Source organism: Pelmatolapia mariae, linkage group LG8, assembly GCF_036321145.2.
Source record: "Pelmatolapia mariae isolate MD_Pm_ZW linkage group LG8, Pm_UMD_F_2, whole genome shotgun sequence".
NCBI lineage: Eukaryota > Metazoa > Chordata > Actinopteri > Cichliformes > Cichlidae > Pelmatolapia > Pelmatolapia mariae.
In genome coordinates this window covers 9298642-9319444 of record NC_086234.1, presented here as the reverse complement: position 1 = coordinate 9319444, position 20803 = coordinate 9298642, and the positions used below count along the sequence as shown (strand labels likewise).

At 40.2% G+C, this 20803-nt stretch overlaps 1 protein-coding gene across 1 annotated transcript in view; it reads left to right on the top strand.

The window, feature by feature from the left end:
* Positions 1-822: 822 nt before the first annotated feature.
* LOC134633471 (5-hydroxytryptamine receptor 3A-like) overlaps positions 823-20803 on the top strand; it is a 45181-nt gene continuing 25200 nt past the window's right edge. The window contains exons 1-8 of the mRNA XM_065471623.1: positions 823-849; positions 1611-1720; positions 14307-14476; positions 14599-14756; positions 15465-15675; positions 15747-15926; positions 16073-16143; positions 16369-16503. Of these exons, the coding sequence (XP_065327695.1) occupies positions 823-849; positions 1611-1720; positions 14307-14476; positions 14599-14756; positions 15465-15675; positions 15747-15926; positions 16073-16143; positions 16369-16503 (1062 nt within the window). The remainder of the gene's footprint in view (positions 850-1610; positions 1721-14306; positions 14477-14598; positions 14757-15464; positions 15676-15746; positions 15927-16072; positions 16144-16368; positions 16504-20803) is intronic.

The following is a 20803-nucleotide window of genomic DNA, read 5'->3' as shown; positions in this document are numbered from 1 at the left end:
AGACAATTTGGGTTTTCTTTACCTACTACTTTCTTTTGCTGTTATTTACAAATAGCACCAAGAAACCTTCACAGTTTGTGTAATTTTAAAATTCTCCTTCTTAGATCTTCTGTGAGGTTTTTTTGTTGTTGTTGTTGTTTTTTACTTTTCCAGGTTCTTCTTAGAAATTGAGAACTGTGCCATATTGACATTTGATTCCTGGTCACAGACAGAAGGACAGATGAGACAGGAAAGTGCAAATTAGAAAAAAATAGAAAATAACACAAGGAAAAGGGGGAAAGGCTTGAAATAAAACACACAATGTGACATAAGATTACATTAACATTGAAAGCAAAACAAGAAGTAACAGTATAGAAGAGATTTCCTTGGATCACAGTTATTGTTTCATTAAATTAACTGGATAGAACATGACATGATGATAGAATATCCTAACCATGTTAGACTATTATCAGATTGAAATGTCGAAACTTCCTGAATATCAAAGATAAGACACTGAGATCTACAAAATACAAACATCTTAACATTTTTTCCAGCTTCATCATCGTGTCTCTCAGGTCTCGCACTAACATGACTTTGTAGGTCATCCTGGCCAAACAAAGTTATGATGCGCTTAAGATGAGCATGAAAGTTAGCGTTTTAATACCATTTTTATATTCTTTGACAATGTGTCTTTATATCATTTCAGAAAATAAAGGGAATAGAAATAAAAACTGCAGATATGTTGACATTATAAACCACCTGAACCTGACCCAAGACAAGGACACGTACATTATGACAAGGCCTGTGAGAAATTATAGTGATATTACATACGTACACCATATTATGGCAGTTGAAGCCATCTTAGATGTGGTAAGTTGTTCTGGCTAATGTTGCTGCCTTTCAAATAATGAATAGATCATTGTTCTGGGTCTTTGACCCAATGTTTTGTGTTTTTTGGACTTTTGAATTCTGTTTTCCATGATTTGTTTTCAGTGTGACTATCAGTTTCCTTACTGTTTAGTTTTTTAACCTTTATGTATTTTCTTTTTAATTAAACCTGACAGAATATTTGTTTCTTTTTCTTTTAACTGAAAAAGTCCCCTTCTAAAACAAACAAACACATCATTAGCTTTTCCCACTGGAAAATGTTGTCATCCACATTCAGTCAACATTGTAGTGTACTGCCTCCACTTTTGTTTATGCTGTATCATAAAAGTAGATTCTGAAAATAACACACACAACGTGTTAAACTGTGCAACACATCAAGGGTGTTAAGCTTTTAAAACACTTTTTCAGTGTTTACACATTCTTACACATATGTTTTTTATTCCTTTCTTTCATAACTTTTATTTGACTATTTTTGGGGACTTGCTCAACCTTCCTTCCCCACATGTGGAAAATCAACTTTGAAGCCTGGCTAAACTAACAATATGTTTGTTTTCTTTGCTCACAGAGGGAAACTGACCAGAGCCTTGTTTCTTACATTTGGGTTCAATATGTGAGTATTCTCTTGGAAATACACAATTTTCCGTTGTTGAAATTCAAATGTGTTATAATAATTTCTTTTAATCCTTTGTTTCTGTTTTTCTCTGCTTGTATCTTTTTCTTCTCTTTCACACCATCCTGTGTAGCGTTGGTCGAATGATTACATATTTTGGCATCCATTTAAATTCTGTGGAATTAGAACTATATCATTTCCCACTGCAAATTTGTGGATGCCAGATCTAACTATTGAAGAAAGGTAAGTTTTATATGGAAACGCACCCACACTCACAGATGCACATATAGTCACTAATGATGAAGACTAAGTATATATTTTTTAATTTGTCAAATGAATTGCAAACTGAAAAGAAATATAGCCAAGACAAGGTTATAATTAACAACTGCTAACTTAAATATTGACATTGTGCCCCCTTCCTCACAATCATTTTCCCCTCTCTCCATCGCTCTGCCTGCCCTGCAAACATACTCCACCCCCCACTCTTCTGTTTGTGTCCTCATCTGACCCTTCTTGGCCTGGATCCCTGCCAGTGCCCATTCGGATCGGGCACAAAAAAAAAAAAGAAGAGAAAAAAAAATATTGACATTGTGCTTTTAAACTTTGCTCATCAAAGAATCATCTGCTCTTAGAAATCTCAGCCTCACAGAACCTTGATGTTCTAGCTGTCTGTCTGTTTAAGTATTATTTTGAAGTATTTTGCAGTGTGCTTTAGTGAAGTGCCTCCCAGCTGTCAGTTTCATATGCATTAATGCACCTCCATACCACACATGCAGGCTTTTGAGTTGAGTGCTGATAACAAGCCAGATAATCCCTGTCCTCTTTAGTCCAGAATATGCTGTGTCAATGATTTCAGAAAAAGGAATATACAATTTCAATTTGTTTGACCACAGAACAATTTTCCAATTTGCCTCAGTCCTTTTCAAATAAGCATCGCCTAGACCTAACAGCATAAAGGAGGACTAAAGAAAAGCAGAGCCAGTGGCAGCTTAAAAATCAAAACATGAAATGTGACCATGAGAACTAATCAAGATGGAAGTTCTCAGCTTATGTAAACATTTACCATTAAGCCTCAGCACCCATTTTTTTTAAAGCACATAAGGCGCTTGTCTATGTGCAACAACAGCCTATTAAGTAACAAAATATCTACATCTGAGTGGCCATCCTATCTGGAAAACACTGTGAGATATCACATGAGAATAAAGGAAGTCTGGTGGAATCAGTGTGACCCATGGTGAAAAAGGGGGATAAAGGGGAAGAGCTATTACAGTGAAGAGAGGTTGGAGCGCTGCTAAGAGGAGCAGTCATGTATGGAAGCCCGTTTCCGCCACTAAAGAAAAACAAAACAAGTATCCATAACTCGAAATTTCGAGTTACTTTTCTCAAAATTTCGAGTTAATAACTCGAAATTTCGAGTTAGCTCTGCCAATCAGTAATCTATGTGAATGAGGTCACTTTCTTGTTACCCGGAAGCATATGGCGCAAAGTAACACGCACCCAAAACCGGATCGCAACAAATTGGCACAAATTGGCACTTTCGCGAGTAACGCCATGTGATTTAGCTAATAACGCAAGGATTTCATCATTTTTGAAGCCACGCTGAAAATACTCAGCAATCTCTGTATTCATGACTGGATGTAATACCAGTAGCTTAGCTGTAGCATTTGTACCTGAGGGCTTCAGCTTCCGGGTAACAAGGAAGTTATGGATCCTTTTTTTTTTCTTTAGTGGCGGAAACGGGCTTCCATAGTCATGACAGGAGCACATAGAGGCTGTTCCTCAGGTCTTCAAGGGACATGTGGAAAAATAGGAGGACAGAAAGGCAAGGCTCCTGCCAAAGCAGTGAGGTATGGGTGTGGTGTGAATGATGGGTACTCCTGAAGGCATGTGAAAAAGTGTGACCAGGTTTGCATAAGCTGCTGGTGTACCTGATGTGGAGCAGGTCGCCACAGGACTGGTTATGCATACAAAATATTGCCAAAAGTATTCACTCTTCTGCCTTGACACACATGAACTTGAGTGACATCCCATTTGTTATGTTTACATACACTGCTAAGATGGTGAAGGGTTGCTTTACAGGGGGACTGAATATGAACATATACTCATTTACCAGTAGGGGGCTCTGTGACTGATAGAGATAGAATAATGAGAGGGAGAGAGAAAGTATTGTGGTATGTAATGGATGGCTAACTACTGCTGAATACACGTTCTACTATAAACCAAGCTCCGTCTCCGTTCTTCTGTCGAATACACCACACCATTCTTAATCTATCCATAGTTTTCACCTGATGTCAAAGCTACTGGGAAATGCCAACCTGGCAGGCAAAAACAGCACTGTGGTCCTTTGCCGTCTACTTGTTGAACTTGTTTGAGTTTAACGCCAGATAGTTGATGTAGTTTATGTGCTATCAGATGCACTAATTAGTGTTTATTTACAGCTGCCAGAAGGATGTAAAGTATGGCATCAACATATGAACACACCTCTCCTAACCCTGCCTTAGGCCAAATTGCACCATCCCTGCTCCTCCACATCAACCTGGGATGTTGGAGGTTTCTCATTTAAACTGTAGGAATGATTTACCTGGCATTGGAAAAATACTTGAATAACTTTACTTGTAATACACAACATCAATGTGACAAATTAATACTGTGTGGACTTTCTGGCACTTTTCCACACTGTAAATGTCCAGGTCAACAAAATGTAAGATTTAATGTGTTTGAGCTAGCTATGTAGTTCTTGTACTTCACCTGTTCCATGGTGGCATTGTTTACCCATCCAGCTCGAAAATGTATATAACTGGAACTGAACTGGAGCTCTGCGAGAGAAGTCACCACTTTTAGGGATTTAAATAAATCTGCTGGAACAGAATATGGATCACAAGTCCCCAAAATTCAGTTTCTCTTCAAATCTTTGTTTTTCCTCCATGAATAGACGAGCCAAGACAGATGAACAAACAATCACCTTTGTCCTGCATTACTACCAACTGTCTACTATTTGTGGTCACAATGGAGTAATGTTTTGCATGTCAGAGTAGTGAGTCTGATTGAAAACTGTGGATAGAGTACAATGTGACTGTAATAATGACACGTCAGACATGTCCACACATACATGCTTTTCAGCATCTTTATTAACACGTATCAAGTTTGCTGCTACATACACGCTCAGTCAGCTGCAGCGCTGAGGCTCACAACCCAACTCACATCAACAACAACACTGAAATCCAGGACCCAGAAATTTTTAACCCGGCGAGGCGTAATTGCGGATGCCCTGCAGGTGCATTCACCTCCCCAGCAGCGGCACCAATGACCACGCCCCACCACATACCCCGCCAATATAAAAAGTTACAAATATTTTACTAAATGTTGTAAAAAAAGACTGGAAAAAACATGTTTTTGTAAGGTTTTGAGCTAAATGTGGAAAAATGTTGCCGTTAATTTCAGCATGTTTCACTTTACAAACGGCGCCCCATAATCCTTGAACCTTCCCCCAGAGAGAGAAACTTTCACAACAGGATTGTCTGCAGAAACATGATTTAAACATCCATAGCTTGGTTCCAGGGCACACATTAAACAATCAGAAGTGTACATGACTGCAAAGCAAATGTGTTGAATTTAGTTATGTGGTAGAGAGGAAAACTCATCGGAGCCTGAGCTCCCAGATACTGCATTCACATTTCTCCCTGAAGTATAGACTGACTCTGGGTTAACACTATAAGTCCTCACAACTCTCTGGTTGGTTTGGAACTAATCCTAGCCTCTGAGGCAGCCAGTTCAGTCATGCAAAAAACAGAGTTAACAGCGTCAGAGAGGATTACTGTCTCTTTGGACTCTGCTGGTTGAAAAGCACAATAGGTTTTGGAATGATATTCAGAACTCCCCATCTTCCCCCACTAGAATCAGTCTTTGACATTGAATCAACAGGATTATCAGTAGAGTCAGATGCCAAATTAACACAAACAGAAGTAAAAACATAATCGTTAACGGCAGAACTGGAGGCCCTGATCACAGCATCAGAGTTGACTGTCTCCTGATTGGTGATTTCAGTACTGGAGCTAAACAGTTCAGAAATATGACCACTATTATTTTCAAGGGAACAGAATTCAGTCTTTGAGTTCATAACATAATCACAGTCATCATTGCTGCTATCCTGACCAGGAATGCTGAAACCAGGCGAATCGTCCATGTTGAAAGCAGCCAACCCCAACTCACTCTCTTGATTCTACAGCTAAGGGTCTGGAGTAAATATCAGAAAAAGAGTCAATTTTACTCACCACTAGACGGTTCGTGGACAACAACACCACCGGTGGCGTTAGCTGGGGAACCTCCCCAGACTCACACTTGAAGCAGCGACGGCAGGAATGTTGCTTCCTCCTGGAACACGGAGAGAGGGAAGCTGATGCCGCTGGAGCCGAAGGGGATGTGGTGGTGGACTCCTCCTCGTCTGACCACATCCTCGCCAAAAATGATGCAGGCGATGGGAGGTTGGACTGAGGTGGTGAGGGTGAGCGGCTAGTCTGTGGTGGAAACGTGGACGCAGGCGACTCCGGGCTGGGGCAAAGCCTTTAATGTCTTGATAACAGTGGGTGGATTATATTCTTAAACTTAGTTACAGCGCTTTCAGAAAGACATCTGCTGTGATGAAGTCTACTCCCCACTGCTGTGTAATCAGTTATTGTAAATGTTATTAGGAAATGATCAGACAGGAGAGGGTTTTCAGGAAACACTGTTAAATGTTCAGTTTCTATGCCATATGTTAAAACAAGATCCAGAGTGTGATTAAAGTAATGGTAAATGGTAAATGGCCTGCATTTGTATAGCGCTTTACTTAGTCCCTAAGGACCCCAAAGCGCTTTACACTACATTCAGTCATTCACCCATTCACACACTGGCAATGGCAAGCTACATTGTAGCCACAGCTGCCCTGGGGCGCACTGACAGAGGCGAGGCTGCCGGACACTGGCGCCACCGGGCCCTCTGACCACCACCAGTAGGCAAACAGGGGTTAGTATCTTGCCCAAGGATATTTGGCATGCAGCCAGGAGGCAGCCTGGGATCGAACCACCGACCTTCTGATTAGTGGCTGACCTGCTCTGCCACCTGAGCTACAGCCACCCGTGGGTGGGTGGGTTCTTTTACATTTTGAGAGAAGCCAACTGAGTCTAATAACAGATTAAATGCCATGTTGAGGCTGTCATTTTTAGCATCTACATGAATGTTAAAATCACCCACAACAATTATTTTATCTGAGCTGAGCTTTAAATCAGATAAAAAGTCTGAGAAATCAGACAGAAAAGTCCAGGTGGACGATAGATGATCACAAATAAGACTGGTTTTTGAGTCTTGCGGCTGGTGTGGACAAGGCTAAGCATCAGGCTTTCAAATGAATTAAAAGTTTGTCTTGGCCTTTGGTTGATTAATAGGCTGGTCTGGAAAATTGTTGCTACAATGCTACGGTACCACGCTGGAATTCAGTGAGCTCCTGAGAGCTCATTCTTTAGCTGTCATGGTCTCCGTGCCTGCCCGGCCGGCCCCACAAGGCTACATTAGCTGTTTCGGTTCTCTCTCTCTCTCTCTCCCTCTCTGCCTGGGCGGAGCTCACTGTGGGCTCCTGCCCTTGGCCCACACACCTGACAACAATCACCTGTCATCACCGGGAGCACTATTTGAGGCTGGAACACAGATCCTCTCGTCGCTGGATGATTGTACTACTGACGTTAGTGTTCTCACAGCTCCTGTGAACTTGTACCTAGTAGTGATGGGTAGATGAGGCCTCTTGAAGCGTTTCAGCACATTCCCCAAACTGTATCGATACTGTGTCGACACAGTTTTGCTGTTTTGCTCCATACTGACACCTGCTGGACCTTAAATATCATTGCAGGCAACTTACTTGAGACTCACAACAGACACTGATTCAATGGCCTAGTCCAGAGGTTCCCAAAGTGTGGGGCCCGCCCCCTAGGGGGGGCGCAGAGCCATTGCAGGGGGGGCGCGGTATGAAAAGAAAAAAAAAAAAAAAAAAAGAGCGCTTGGACACTGCTAATGGACAGGTTTTTGACGGGGCTCCCACACAAACGCAAAGCAGGAGATGAAGCATCGCCAAATATGTTTCCAAACCAACTTCCTTCCAAGCCAAAGACTAGAAAATATGGTGAAGTATATCTTCCCTTTGGCTTCACCTGCACAAGTGCCAAGGTAGGTCTCCCCTGCAAAATTAGTTTCCCTGCGTTGGGAGCAGCGCTGGGCTCTCCAAATCACGGACAAGCAGCATCCCACATTCTTGATTTTTAGTTCACAAACACTTCTTGTAACAACTAACTACTCCTGACATTTTGGAGATGTTAGCTCTTTATACAGTAAAGTTACAGTGGGATACAAATAATATCAGGCTGATCCTGCCGTAATTTGTTCCCCCGGTTTTGTTTTTGAACCCATTTTGCACAGAGAGGCATTTTTTGAAAAATGTATTGATAGCAATGTTGAATATTATTACACAGGAAAAAAAAAACAACTACACGTAAAATAATTACACCGTGACGCCTCTGCCTTTCTAAATGGAGGGACACTAACTGCGTGTGTGTCTATGTAAGCGTGTAAAACCTGAAGATAGTCAGATTAACAGTAACAGTATTTTGTCTCTATCTGCCATTCTGCAATCCAGCTCATGTAAACAATAACGTGGCGCACAGCGTGACGTGAAAAGAGGCACATACCTTTGACGTTGCGTGACAAACTCTGTATTCCTCGTCCACACGTAAACGCAAAAAAGGAGTTTTAAATAATCTCCGTTTTCGGTGAATCGCAACGGAGTTTACGTGTTGACGAAAAGCCCAAACGCATAGAAACAGCTGCGTTTTTAAAAATACCCATGTAGGTGTGGACGTAGCGTAAACGAGTTAGTAGTGTATTTTATTACTACCTGTAATTTATTGCCGTTTACTTGTATTTGCTTAATTGTTTACTAAATGTTTGAGGTGTGAAATAAACCGCAATGGAGTTTGTAAGCAAAATATGGGTGTGTGTGTTTGGAGGATGTGTTTGTGCGGGGGGGGGGGTGTGTGTTAGGTGGTGGTGGGGGGGTTAGGTGGTGGGGGGGCGCGAACATTTTTCTTGTAAAAAAGGGGGGCCTGGCAAAAAAAGTTTGGGAACCACTGACCTAGTCATACTTGTACACTGTAAGTTATTGTACTTTCCATGGGATCATTTTATGTTCTACATTGCAAATATTGTAGACATCTTTAAAATATATTGTGAATGACATTAAGTGAAAATTAAAATGAAAGTATTGTGAATATAATATTACCCATTTAAATGTAATTGACCCAGAGTTTATTATAAATTTCTATTCAGAAAAATAAGTTTATCCAATGTTTTTGCATTCAGTCTATTGTGTTTGGTTTTCACACCATTTCCCCAGCTTTGGAAAACTCACAGGCACAGATGAAGCTGGGGTACACAAAAACTGTAAAGCCAGGTGGAAAAGATTCTGATAAGATGTCTTCCTATTCCCCCAGTACGTTAAAGGATCCTCTGATCTTGGAATGTTTCTCTCCGCCACTCTCCACAATACTAAGGGGTTGGCAGTCCTTTATAATAAAATTCAGGACTGCCTGGTCCAGAACAATCTTCATAGATGCTTGATTTCAAAATAATAAAACACATATTAATTAAAAAAAAAGGATGATAAAGCCATTCAGTGTCAATATAGGCCGACCCGTGTTCATTCTCGGGGTGTTTGTCTCCTCATTTTCATGTTTGGCTCTGTAATGCCTAAACACTGAGGAGCAAGAAATGCAGAACAGATGCGACATTTAACCTGCATAAAATGAAATAAAAAATTTACACTGCAAGTCACATTGTTGTTTTTCCCATTCTGATAGATTACACTGAAACAAAGACAGACAAACTATTTGCAGTTTAAAGATCAAAATGATCCCACACAGTAGAAACATTTCAATTTTGTTATGGAGAGATGTGTATTTTTATTTATCTTTGTGAGAGTCAATTTGTGTTTTTTTTGGTGGCGACTCGTTCCGTTGACAGACGCGGATGCGGTACCTTTTAAACACAGTTTGGCGCGTTGGTAATGAGCGATACAGCAGCTGTATCGATCACGTGACTTTTTCTTAACCCTAGAACACTATCGCCGGGTGATTTATACCCGAGAAAATACATTTACATGATTTCTCCCTCCTCCAGCTGTTTGCGTGTCGAGGAGCCTGTGCCTTCACCACGGAAGTCTCAAATGTCCCAGGAATGGGTGGTCCAAAGACCAGCTTTCCAGAGTCATTATTTTGTTTTAGGAGGTTTATTTTTCATTTTGTTAGACATGGCACAGTTGAAAGTAAAAGAAGACCACTCTAATTTGTCATGTGTTGTCATATTTTGATATATTTGATTACTTTTCATTGGTTATATTATATCGGGTAAAAATCACCCGGCACTAGTGATCGTGTTACTATTTATAGCGATAGTGTTCTAGGGTTAAAGCGACGCACGCACCGATACAGGCATCGCTAGGTGAGCTTGATACATGCGCCGGCGCGCCAGTGTTGCTGGACCCATCACTAGTACCTAGCAACTCGTGATTAGTTTGTTACTTCCCTTCTCTTCTACTTCAGACCTTCCTCCCGGACCTGTGACCTCCCTGCCGTGTGAACGTGTGTGAGTCAGAGGCGGAGCCAGACATTTGAAACACCCGGGGCTTAGCCCTAAAGGGTAGTATGCATGTGGGTTTTTTTTTTTTTTTTGGGGGGGGGGGTTAGAAATGACTGAAAGATTAATTGGCTCTGTTTTGACTTTTGTTCAAAAAAGAATGACTTCATATAGGGAAAAATATGTATCACATGTGCAGGACACCTTAAGCTAGTTTTTTAATTAAGCAGCAAGGCAGAACAAAGTCGGGGCTGTATCAAGACACGAGGACTAAACCCCAATTCAACCAGACCCAGAACTGATCCAGAATTAAAACAGGACTACAACAGTTCAAAATCAGGACTACTGAGGACTTAACCAAGACAGAACCAGAATCAGAACTAGATGATAGTAGCACTAAAATCATCATAGACCTGCACTACACTTATTTTTTAATTCTACCAAAGTACACTATTTGGATTCTGAAAAGTTTATATAATTATTTAGCCTTGTTGTGCAAACAAGCCTGCATAACTTAATAAGTGTAGAATTTGAAAAATAACAAACCTAAAAAGAAACACTAGCTACGAGATACATGAGTACCTATGATACGGTGATACTTTTGGTAAACAACCATTTGACTAACATGTGTGTCTCACCTGCTCTTGTTCCATCTCTGCTCTGTCATTCTCCATCTCCCTCTCTGTTCCTCTCTCTCCCTCTCTGTTCCTCTCTCCCCCTCTCTGCTCCTCTCTCACCCCTCTGCTCCTCTCTCCCCCTCTCTGTTCCTCTCCCCCTCTCTGCTCTTCTCTCCCCCTCTCTGTTCCTCTCTCCCCCTCTCTGCTCCTCTCTCACCCCTCTGCTCCTCTCTCCCCCTCTCTGTTCCTCTCCCCCTCTCTGCTCCTCTCTCCCCCTCTCTGCTCATCTCTCCCCCTCTCTGCTCCTCTCTCTCCCTCTCTGCTCCTCTCTCCCTCTCTGTTCCTCTCTCCCCCTCTCTGCTCCTCTCTCCCCCTCTCTGTTCCTCTCTCTCCCTCTTTGTGCTGACAATCATCAAATATACAGTTGAAAACAGATATTTACATACTCTTCAGATCAAAACACAAACACTTTTTTAATTGTAACATCAAATTAGACTAAATGTTTATTTTTTTAGATTGATAAATATAAAAAACATATTTGTTAACTTTAAGAGAAAAGAGAGAAACTATCTGTATTTCTTAATTGTAAATGGCACCAAATTGTATTCAAACTGAGCCACACTTACGGAGCTCCACAATTCTTTTCCTGGTGTTTTGGTTGACATCTCTTGATTTTCCCATTTCAAAGAAACAGGCTCTGTGTTTTGCCTTATATGCATCCACAGGTGTGCCACCAATTTACTCACATGGACTCTACTAACCTATCAGAAGCTTCTTCAGCTCAGAATGGAATCGTCTGGAGTTCTCTTATTAATTAACAATAAACTTAGTGTATATGTACTCCTAAATTTGATGAATGTGATAAAAATAGACAGCTCTGTCTCTCTTTATTCTGACATTTAACTAATTCAAAAGATATTTCAATATTTATTTATCCAAAACAAAACAAGTTTACTCTAAATTGATGTTGTACAGTAAAAATAAAAAAAACAAAAACAAAAAAAAAATAACATCTACCAGAGTTTTTTTTCTTTGAAAGAAGCCCCTTATGTCCATTCTTGTATATCAGTACATTACTGAAACCGATTTATTTAGCCCTGGAGGGTAACAACTGAAAATATGAAATAAACATGCATGTAAGCTAAGACTCTCTAAAAAAAAAAAAAAAAACAGCATTGTTGTTGTTCGGCTTTTCATTTCGCCATTTGTTGATTCACTTGAAGAGCAAGTAACGTAATATGGGTCAAGTGATCAGTTTGATATCAATCTTTCATGATAAACCGTCATATTTACATCATTTGTATAGTACGAATGATTTGCTTTGGTACCTGGTCAAACTTCAGTTCTCCTCTGTCTGCCTGGCTCCGTTTCTCTCATCGCACTCGCAGGCAGCAGCTGCCCCGCCCCCTCGCTCAGTCGCTTAGTGCCTGAGCTCGGATCATACCAATATTAGGGGGGATTTACGCACAGTCGTAAATTCCCACAATGTGCACTACGCGCTTCGAATATTGTGTGTAGTTTTTTGTTTTATACAGTTGTCAGCCAGGCATCCAACTATGAAAAAATTACACTCCAAAAGACCCCGGGCTTCTGAAAAAACAACCTGGGCTGAAGCCCAGTAAGCCACCCCCACGCTCCGCCCCTGGTGTGAGTGTGGGCAAGAAGACGTGAGCGAGTGTGAGAGAGCTACCCTGTGATTCCCTGGAGTTTTGGATCCCCCTTCACTGTATATACTGTGCACTGGTGTTGTAAATAAACTGTTCTTTGGAGACATCTAACCGCTCTGCGCTTGAGTCCCTACAACCAGATCGTGACATTAGCAAATGTTTATAGACGCAGTCTGCATGTCTAGGTGCTTGATTTTATACACCTGTGGCCATGGAAGAGATTTAAAAGAAGTGATAGCAACTGGTCACAGAAGATGCATTGTTCTGTCGCAAAAGTGCTTTCTCATAGGGGGTCATATGACTGTTGGGATTTTCTGTGTTTTCTTTGTATTATTGTAGGTTCTTCACCTTACAATTTAAAGCACCTTGAGGCAACTGTTGTTGTTATTTGTTTCTTGTGGTTGGGTGTGGTCTGTGGCTCAGCTTCAGAGGAGGGGTGGAGCAGTGGGTTCAGGGTGTGGTGTCAGGGGAGGCTGGCACGCACCTGGCCTCCATCAGCGAATCACGCCTTCCCTTTAAGGATGGTGCTGGCGTGTGAGTGTGCAGAGCACCTGGAAAGCTGCTCGAGGTACTTAAAGGTGAAAAAACCCTAACAATTAAAAGCCATCAGAATGTGCAAAGCTGGTATGTGGGTATTCTTTCTGTCACAGTGCTATATAAATAAAACAGAATTGAAATTAATTGAATTGAATGGCAAGACAACTTGAAAGTTTTGTCTTGATACATCCTCATTTACCAAGTAAGAAAATCCCAGAATGCTGGTACTGTTCATCTGCATGTTGTTGTTTCATCCAAATGACTTCATCAGTCTGAAGGGTTAGGGTTAACCGTCTAAAGAAGAGTACACAGCATGTTTAATTAATTGCAAGGGAGCGACAGGATACACACTGAAAGTCTGTGCGGGTGCTCGTCAGGATGATCATGTCCCTTGATCCCTCTAATCACACACTTATTATGGGAAAAGATATGTGGCAAAAGAAATCAGTTTAGTCACACAGTGAGCTAGAATAGAATACTAATGGTACTCGAATAACAGGTAGCAGAAAGTAAGAAAACACATGAAGTGAGAGACAGGCAGAGACAGAGTGAGAGATACATTTTTTCAGCTTTTTTGAAAAGAGTGTTGCATAACTTTATTTTTTCTATCAGCCAACAAATGCATTAAGAAAAAAACTTACAGCTGGGAGTATGGGATTAGTGAAGTCAACGCTGACATTTTTGTGTGTGTACAGTACATGCTGGGATGCTGGGAGGGGCATTTAAAAGAGAGTGGAGAACTGTTATCTATTTATTTTTTATTTGGTTTTGTTTTCCTACCATGAATTTGTGAATTTACTTCTCAGACAAGTTTTGATATTTTTTTGTTCAGAATCGGCTCATTGGTGTCGGTAATGATAAGCCCAGAAATAAATGGTTTATTTATGTATTTATTTATTTTTTAACATTATAGGCTTTGATTACTATTGTAATATTTCACCTGTACTAAATTATTATCTTTGACAGTGAACCATGACCAGTACAGAATTTTTTAAAGGGTCATTAGCAAGAGTACAGGACTTGACTGCATGCTGAGGTGGCAATTCAGTCATTTGATTCATGTTACAGCAGCTCATGAGTAAATGAATATGGTGCAATAAAAGTATTTTTAGAAGTATATTTTTCCAAACACTTACATTTACTTGAGTAGGGTTAGGGGTTGCCACTTCAGCATGCAGTCAAGTTCTATACTCTTGCTAATGACCTACTAATTTTATTCAGGTGCGTTGCAACAGGGACACATGGAAAAGTTTCAGGACACCAGCCCTCGATGACTGGAGTTCGAGACCCCTGCACTACACTACATGAGCGTACCATATTTTATGCCATAATCTGTTTTCATTTGCTCTCATACAGGACAGACAAGGACAAAGAGACTAAAAGTCCTTATCTCTTAATTCACTGGTATGGTTGGGTCGTATACAAAAATGAGCAGGTGGTGACAACTGCCTGCAGGATGCGTGTCTACAAATTTCCCTTTGATGTTCAGAGCTGCAACATCACCTTCAAGTCTATCATGCATGCTGGTGAGTCAATATCAAGTTCTACTTACATGTGTTTTTCATACTCTCATATATCTAAACCATGAAATATCACACATATAGTCCTTTTTTCATCTTCTCACATTTATTTTTCTATTCCATTTTAGATAATGAAATAAAATTAAGTTATAACAAAGACAATGAATCGATGACACATTTGACACGCAGCATGATGTGGACCCAGTACGAGTGGACGTTCGAGAACTTGACATCCACAAATAAATCCAGCATTATGTATCCACATCAAACTGCAATTGTTTACACTGTAAGTACTTCTTAACCTCTTAGGTCCTGGTGTCCACATATGGGGTCATCACATTTTAGGTTTAAACCACAATACTAAATTTTGCAAAGATTTCCAAATAGCAAAGAGAAATTAAAAATGCATGCCATGAAAGAGTTTCGGTCTTAGGAGGTTAAAGCAGAAACACAGAAATTGAGTCATTAGCCACATTTTAATAACATTTGTAATGAAAACAAAATTGCAGGTTTTTTTGAAAGGGTTTTAAAAACTCAGCAAAAAGTTGTTTTCCTTGTGGTTTCTTTCCCCCTGAAGCACAAACAGCATTTAGTGGACAAGTACTAGATTTCTTTATCCTCCTAACCCTCTTTTAAGTATAATCTGAAAAGGCCACAAAGTCCTGCAGCCATTTACCACATCCTCAGCACATCATGGCTTATACTGTAAACTTGCTGTTCCATAAAGAAGATTATCAGAGTTTACTCCTGCCATGCTGGAAAACAAAAACACATCTTTATCCAATAAAACTTTAAAGCAAAGCATTTGTCCTTGTATTGCAAACATTATTTCATGTTATTATAAGTTATTAGTCATATTTGATAAGTTCTTAGAGGAGACACAATTACAGGCAGCACAAGAAACCAACAACAGCTAAAAGGCAATAAGGAATTCTTTATTATTATTGTTATTATTATTATTATTATTGTTATTATATATTATTTTATTGCACAGATCACGATGAGAAGGAGGTCAGTCCTCTACATTGCCAATTTCATTTCTCCAGTACTCTTCTTCTTGGTTCTGGACTTGGCCTCTTTCCTGATCCCAGATGCTGGAGGCGAGAAAATCAGCTTCAAGGTCACTGTGCTGCTCGCTGTCACAGTGTTGCAGCTTATTTTGAATGACATTCTGCCCAGCACTTCAAACAAGGTTCCACTTATAGGTAACAAAGTGGGGTTTATTTGACTGAACACATTAATAAATTACATTACTGACATAGTCTGCTCTCTTCAGCTATCTATTGCATTGGGATTTTTACCCTGATGCTGCTCAGCCTCCTGGAGACTATGGTGATGATGTATCTGATTGAGAAAGACTCTGCAGCCCAACACAATGAGATGGATGAAGAACAAAACCTGAGTGTAAATTGTGGAGACAAATGGTTCAAAGCCAACTTCCACAGCTGTGTTAGAGGTGAGGTTAAGCCGGATCTAAACTCATGTAAACAGGTTTATCTTTAGTTATGGTATAAATACTGACACTTTAACAGTCTTTGCATGACAGTTAATTATATCATTTTAATTGTGTACCCTTAATCGTTTTGTCTAATATCCTCCCAGGAAGGAAAACTAGTGACTGTGCATCTGTTTGTGATGAAAGTGCCGATGAAACACAATCTGTGACTAAAGAGGTGAGACTTTAGCTACACTTTAAAGGGTTATTTATTTAAAGTGAAGTATAAAAATTATTGAGCTTGCATTTGAGAAACTACTTAGAGAAAGAGATCAAGATGTTTGTTTGTATATTAATAAAAAACCCTTTTATTTCAGTCACAATGGAAACAAACCATTGTGTCAAATGTAGTAACAGTCAGTGACCTAACTTTCTTTAAAATGCAAAAACAAAACTTTTGCAGGGTAGCAACGACAAGCTGACAGAGGTGTCCTTTAGTCTTGAACAAGTCTCAGCTGAACTGAGAGAGATTGGGAAAACAATGAGTCTGCTCAGCAGTAACGGGAAGGAAGAGAAGTTCGGCTACTGGGCCAGAATGGTTAAAAAAATCAACAAGGCTTTCTTCATTTTTTATGTCACAGCAGTCACTGTATTTTTGTCAGTTCTTATTTCATTGTGGACCAGCTAAAGTTAAAAAAATATGAAATCATTAAAAGAGACAGAACTTATGTATTATTTATTTTTTTCATAAATGTCATTCATTTCAATCAGTCCAAAGAAAACAAATGTCCCATTGAGTACAGGTTGGTAAGGTGTTTACTTCTTATATTTAGTGATCTATTTAGCACTGCTCCACTTTACTGTGGTGCTACTATTTAAAACATTATTAAAATGTACATTTATATTTACGGTTGTGCAGTATGACAAATTATATCAAATGATGATATTAAAATGTCTGTTGTTTTATATTATACTTAATTGTTTATTTTGTGCCGTGCAAAAACAGTAATGTGGTCCTTTGCCCTCCAGCTGAACATCTTTGAGTTTAACTTAGTCAAAATGCCAGATATTTACTGTGCTATCAGATGCACTAACTAGCATTTATTTAAAGCTGTCACAAGAGCATCAAGTTTAGCAACAACATATGAGACACCCCAGCTAACCCTGCCTTACAGCCCAAATCACACAAATCCCTTTTTTTACCTGACACTGAAAAAATACTTGATCAACTTTACGTTGTGGCACATCATTTAATGTGAAAATGAATACTACCGGAACATTTCTGGCCATACAATGTAAATGTCCAGGTCAACAAAATGTAAGATTTATGCGTGGTAGCTGTTTAAGCTTGCTGTGTAGCATTTATCTTTGCTTTAAAGATAAGCTGTTTCTTTTTCTTTGCTTCCCACATGGCGATATTATTTACCCATTATTTACAGATGGAAAATATATGTAGCCAGGGCTGGACTGATAATCTGGCATATCAGGCATTGTCCCGCAGGACCGGCGCACTTTTTATAGATATATATCTGAATTTACAGAAAATGCACTATATTTAATGTATGCTTTTATTGCGATATGAGACCATATCGCACAGCTTTATATTTCTACTCCTTAGCCTTTAAGTGATTTTCTTGTAATTATGGTGGACCTCATGTCCAATTTAAATTACATTTATTCTTTGCTTTTTGCAGTCAAAAATAATGTTTCAATACATATTTAGGACATATATACATGTTTAATGTTCAGTAAGCTTCACCACAAGCCTCTCAGAACCTATACCTCATAAATTAGATATTCACATATTGAATTAACTTTAAAATTTTAAACACATTGTTCTTCGTTGTTGTGACTACTCCTCTTGTATTTTTTTATTTTAGGCATGAAATGCAGTAAATAGATGATTCTTCAAATTATGTTAGTATATACAGTGGGATGCAAAAGTTTGGGCAACCTTGTTGATAGTCATTATTTTCCTGTATAAATCGTTGGTTGTTACAATAAAAAATGTCAGTTAAATATATCATATAGGAGACACACACAGTGATATTTGAGAAGTGAAATGAAGTTTATTGGATTTACAGAAAGTGTGCAATAATTATTTAAACAAAATCAGGCAGGTGCATAAATTTGGGCACCACAAAAAAAGAAATGAAATCAATATTTAGTAGATCCGCCTTTTACAGAAATTACAGCCTCTAAACCAGGGCTGGGCAATCTCAGTCCACGAGGGCCGGTGTCCCTGCAGGTTTTAGATCTGACCTTGGGTCAACACACCTGAATCACATGATTAGCTCGTTACCAGGCCTCTGGAGAACTTCAGGACATGTTGAGGAGCTAATTTAGCCATTTAAATCAGCTGTGTTGGTTCGAGGACACATCTAAAACCTGCAGGGACACCGGCCCTCGTGGACTGAGATTGCCCACCCCTGCTCTAAACGCTTCCTGTAGGTTCCAATGAGAGTCTGGATTGTGGTTGAAGGTATTTTGGACCATTCCTCTTTACAAAAAATCTCTAGTTCATTCAGGTTTGATGGCTTCCGAGCATGGACAGCTCTCTTTAACTCACACCACAGATTTTCAATAATATTCAGGTCTGGGGACTGAGATGGCCATTCCAGAACGTTGTACTTGTTCCTCTGCATGAATGCCTAAGTGGATTTTGAGCAGTGTTTTGGGTCGTTGTCTTGTTGAAAGATCCAGCCTCAGCGCAGCTTCAGCTTTGTCACTGATTCCTGGTCTCTAGAATCTGCTGATACTGAGTGGAATCCATGTGTCCCTCAACTTTGACAAGATTCCCAGTCCCTGCACTGGCCACACAGCCCCACAGCATGATGGAACCACCACCATATTTTACTGTAGGTAGCAGGTGTTTTTCTTGGAATGCTGTGTTCTTTTTCCTCCATGCATAACGCCCCTTGTTATGCCCAAATAACTCAATTTTAGTTTTATCAGTCCACAGCACCTTATTCCAGAATGAAGCTGGCTTGTCCAAATGTGCTTTAGCATACCTCAAGCAGCTCTGTTTGTGCTGTGGGCGGAGAAAAGGCTTCCTCTGCATCACTCTCGCATACAGCATCTCCTTGTGTAAAGTGCGCCGAATGGTTGAACGATGCACAGTGACTCACTCTGCTGCAAGATGATGTTGCAGGTCTTTGGTGCTGGTCTGTGGGTTGACTCTGACTGTTCTCACCATTCGTTGCTTCTGTCTATCCAAGATTTTTCTTGGTCTGCCACTTCGAGCCTTAACTTGAACGGAGCCTGTGGGCTTCCATTTTCTCAATATGTTCCTAACTGTGGAAACAGACAGCTTAAATCTCTGAGACAGCTTTCTGTATCCTTCCCCTAAACCATGATGGTGAACAATCTTTGTCTTCAGGTCATTTGAGAGTTGTTTTGAGATCCCCATGCTGCTACTCCTCAGAGACAATTAAAAGAGGAGGGAAACTTACAATTGACCCCCTTAAATACTCTTTCTCATTACTGGATTCACCTGTGTATGTAGGTCAGGGGTCACTGAGCTTACCAAGCCAATTTGAGTTCCAATAATTAGTTCTAAAGGTTTTGGAATCAATAAAATGACAACAGTGCCCAAATTTATGCACCTGCCTGATTTTGTTTAAAGGTTGCCCAAACTTTTGCATCCCACTGTATTAGTAAACTTATAGCTTAACATATAAGGAAATTAATGTATGCTTGATTATTTCTTTGTTGCAGCAATGCTTCTTGGCAATAAATCTTATACTGCTCAAAGCTTGTTTATGTCCCCAGAAATGGTCCCACACTTGTAAGTGGGTTGAGCAGCAGAGTTGGTTATGCGGATTATGTTCAAACTGGGAGCACAGACACTCTTAGAGTGGTTATCTTATGTCTGTTCCAAGCATTCCACATTTGACTGATTTGTCCTATGGCCTGTGCCATTCAAGTTGATGTTCTGCAAAGCCAAGTTGCAGTATTATTTGGAGTAAGCCCTAGTAGAATATGACATCACAAGAAGACTGTTTACGCACTCTCTCAGCTCTTTAAAACCGTAGAGGGGCTTCTACAGATTTGCAGTCAAGGTTTACGGGACGACATGGCTGACAGTTCTCTATCCAGACAATTTGAAAGACACTGCACACAGTCAATCTCCGATCTCGTAGGGATGGCAGGAGGCCTGCTATGACTGCCGTTCACCATCAGGTTTATCCAGTGTCTGCAACATGTGCACTGGAATCTGAACATTTGGAAGAAAATTATGCTCAGCAATGATTCCAGGATGGAGAAGTGTGGAGAAGGTGTGGAAAATGGAGTAACAGCTTTTGGTCGGAGACAGTGTGATGGTGTGGGGCAGCATCTTCCTCACTGAATAAACAAGGCTTGTCATCACCGGAGGCAATCTGAATGCAGAGAGATATCGAGATGGGGTTCTGCAACCAGTGCCGATGGCATATTTCCACAATCTGGGACCAAACTGATGACAGTGCTCGCCTCTGAAGAGCATGGCTATCAGAGGCTACCTCCAGAATTTGGGAGTGGTGATGATAGAAAGGACTGCCTGAAGTCCTGACCTAATCCTTATTGCCTTCTTGCCAAAATCACCAACACACCCACAATGGCTGATTTGTGACAAATGCTTGTTGAAGCATGAAGTGCCATCCCACTGCGGTGTGTGACCAACCTGTTAACCAGCACGTGGAGGTGGTGACAGGCTGTAGTGGCTGTACATGGCTCTCATGTTACTGATAAATTAATGAATTATTAAATTGCCAGTATGTCTTGTTTCTCCAGACTTCAATCAAACAATCCAATAAACAACACCAAACATAGAGTCAATAGCAGAATAAACTGTTTTGGCATTGGTAGAGAGAATTTTGGTGAGTTTGTAATGGGCACAATGCAAATACTCAACTTTACAG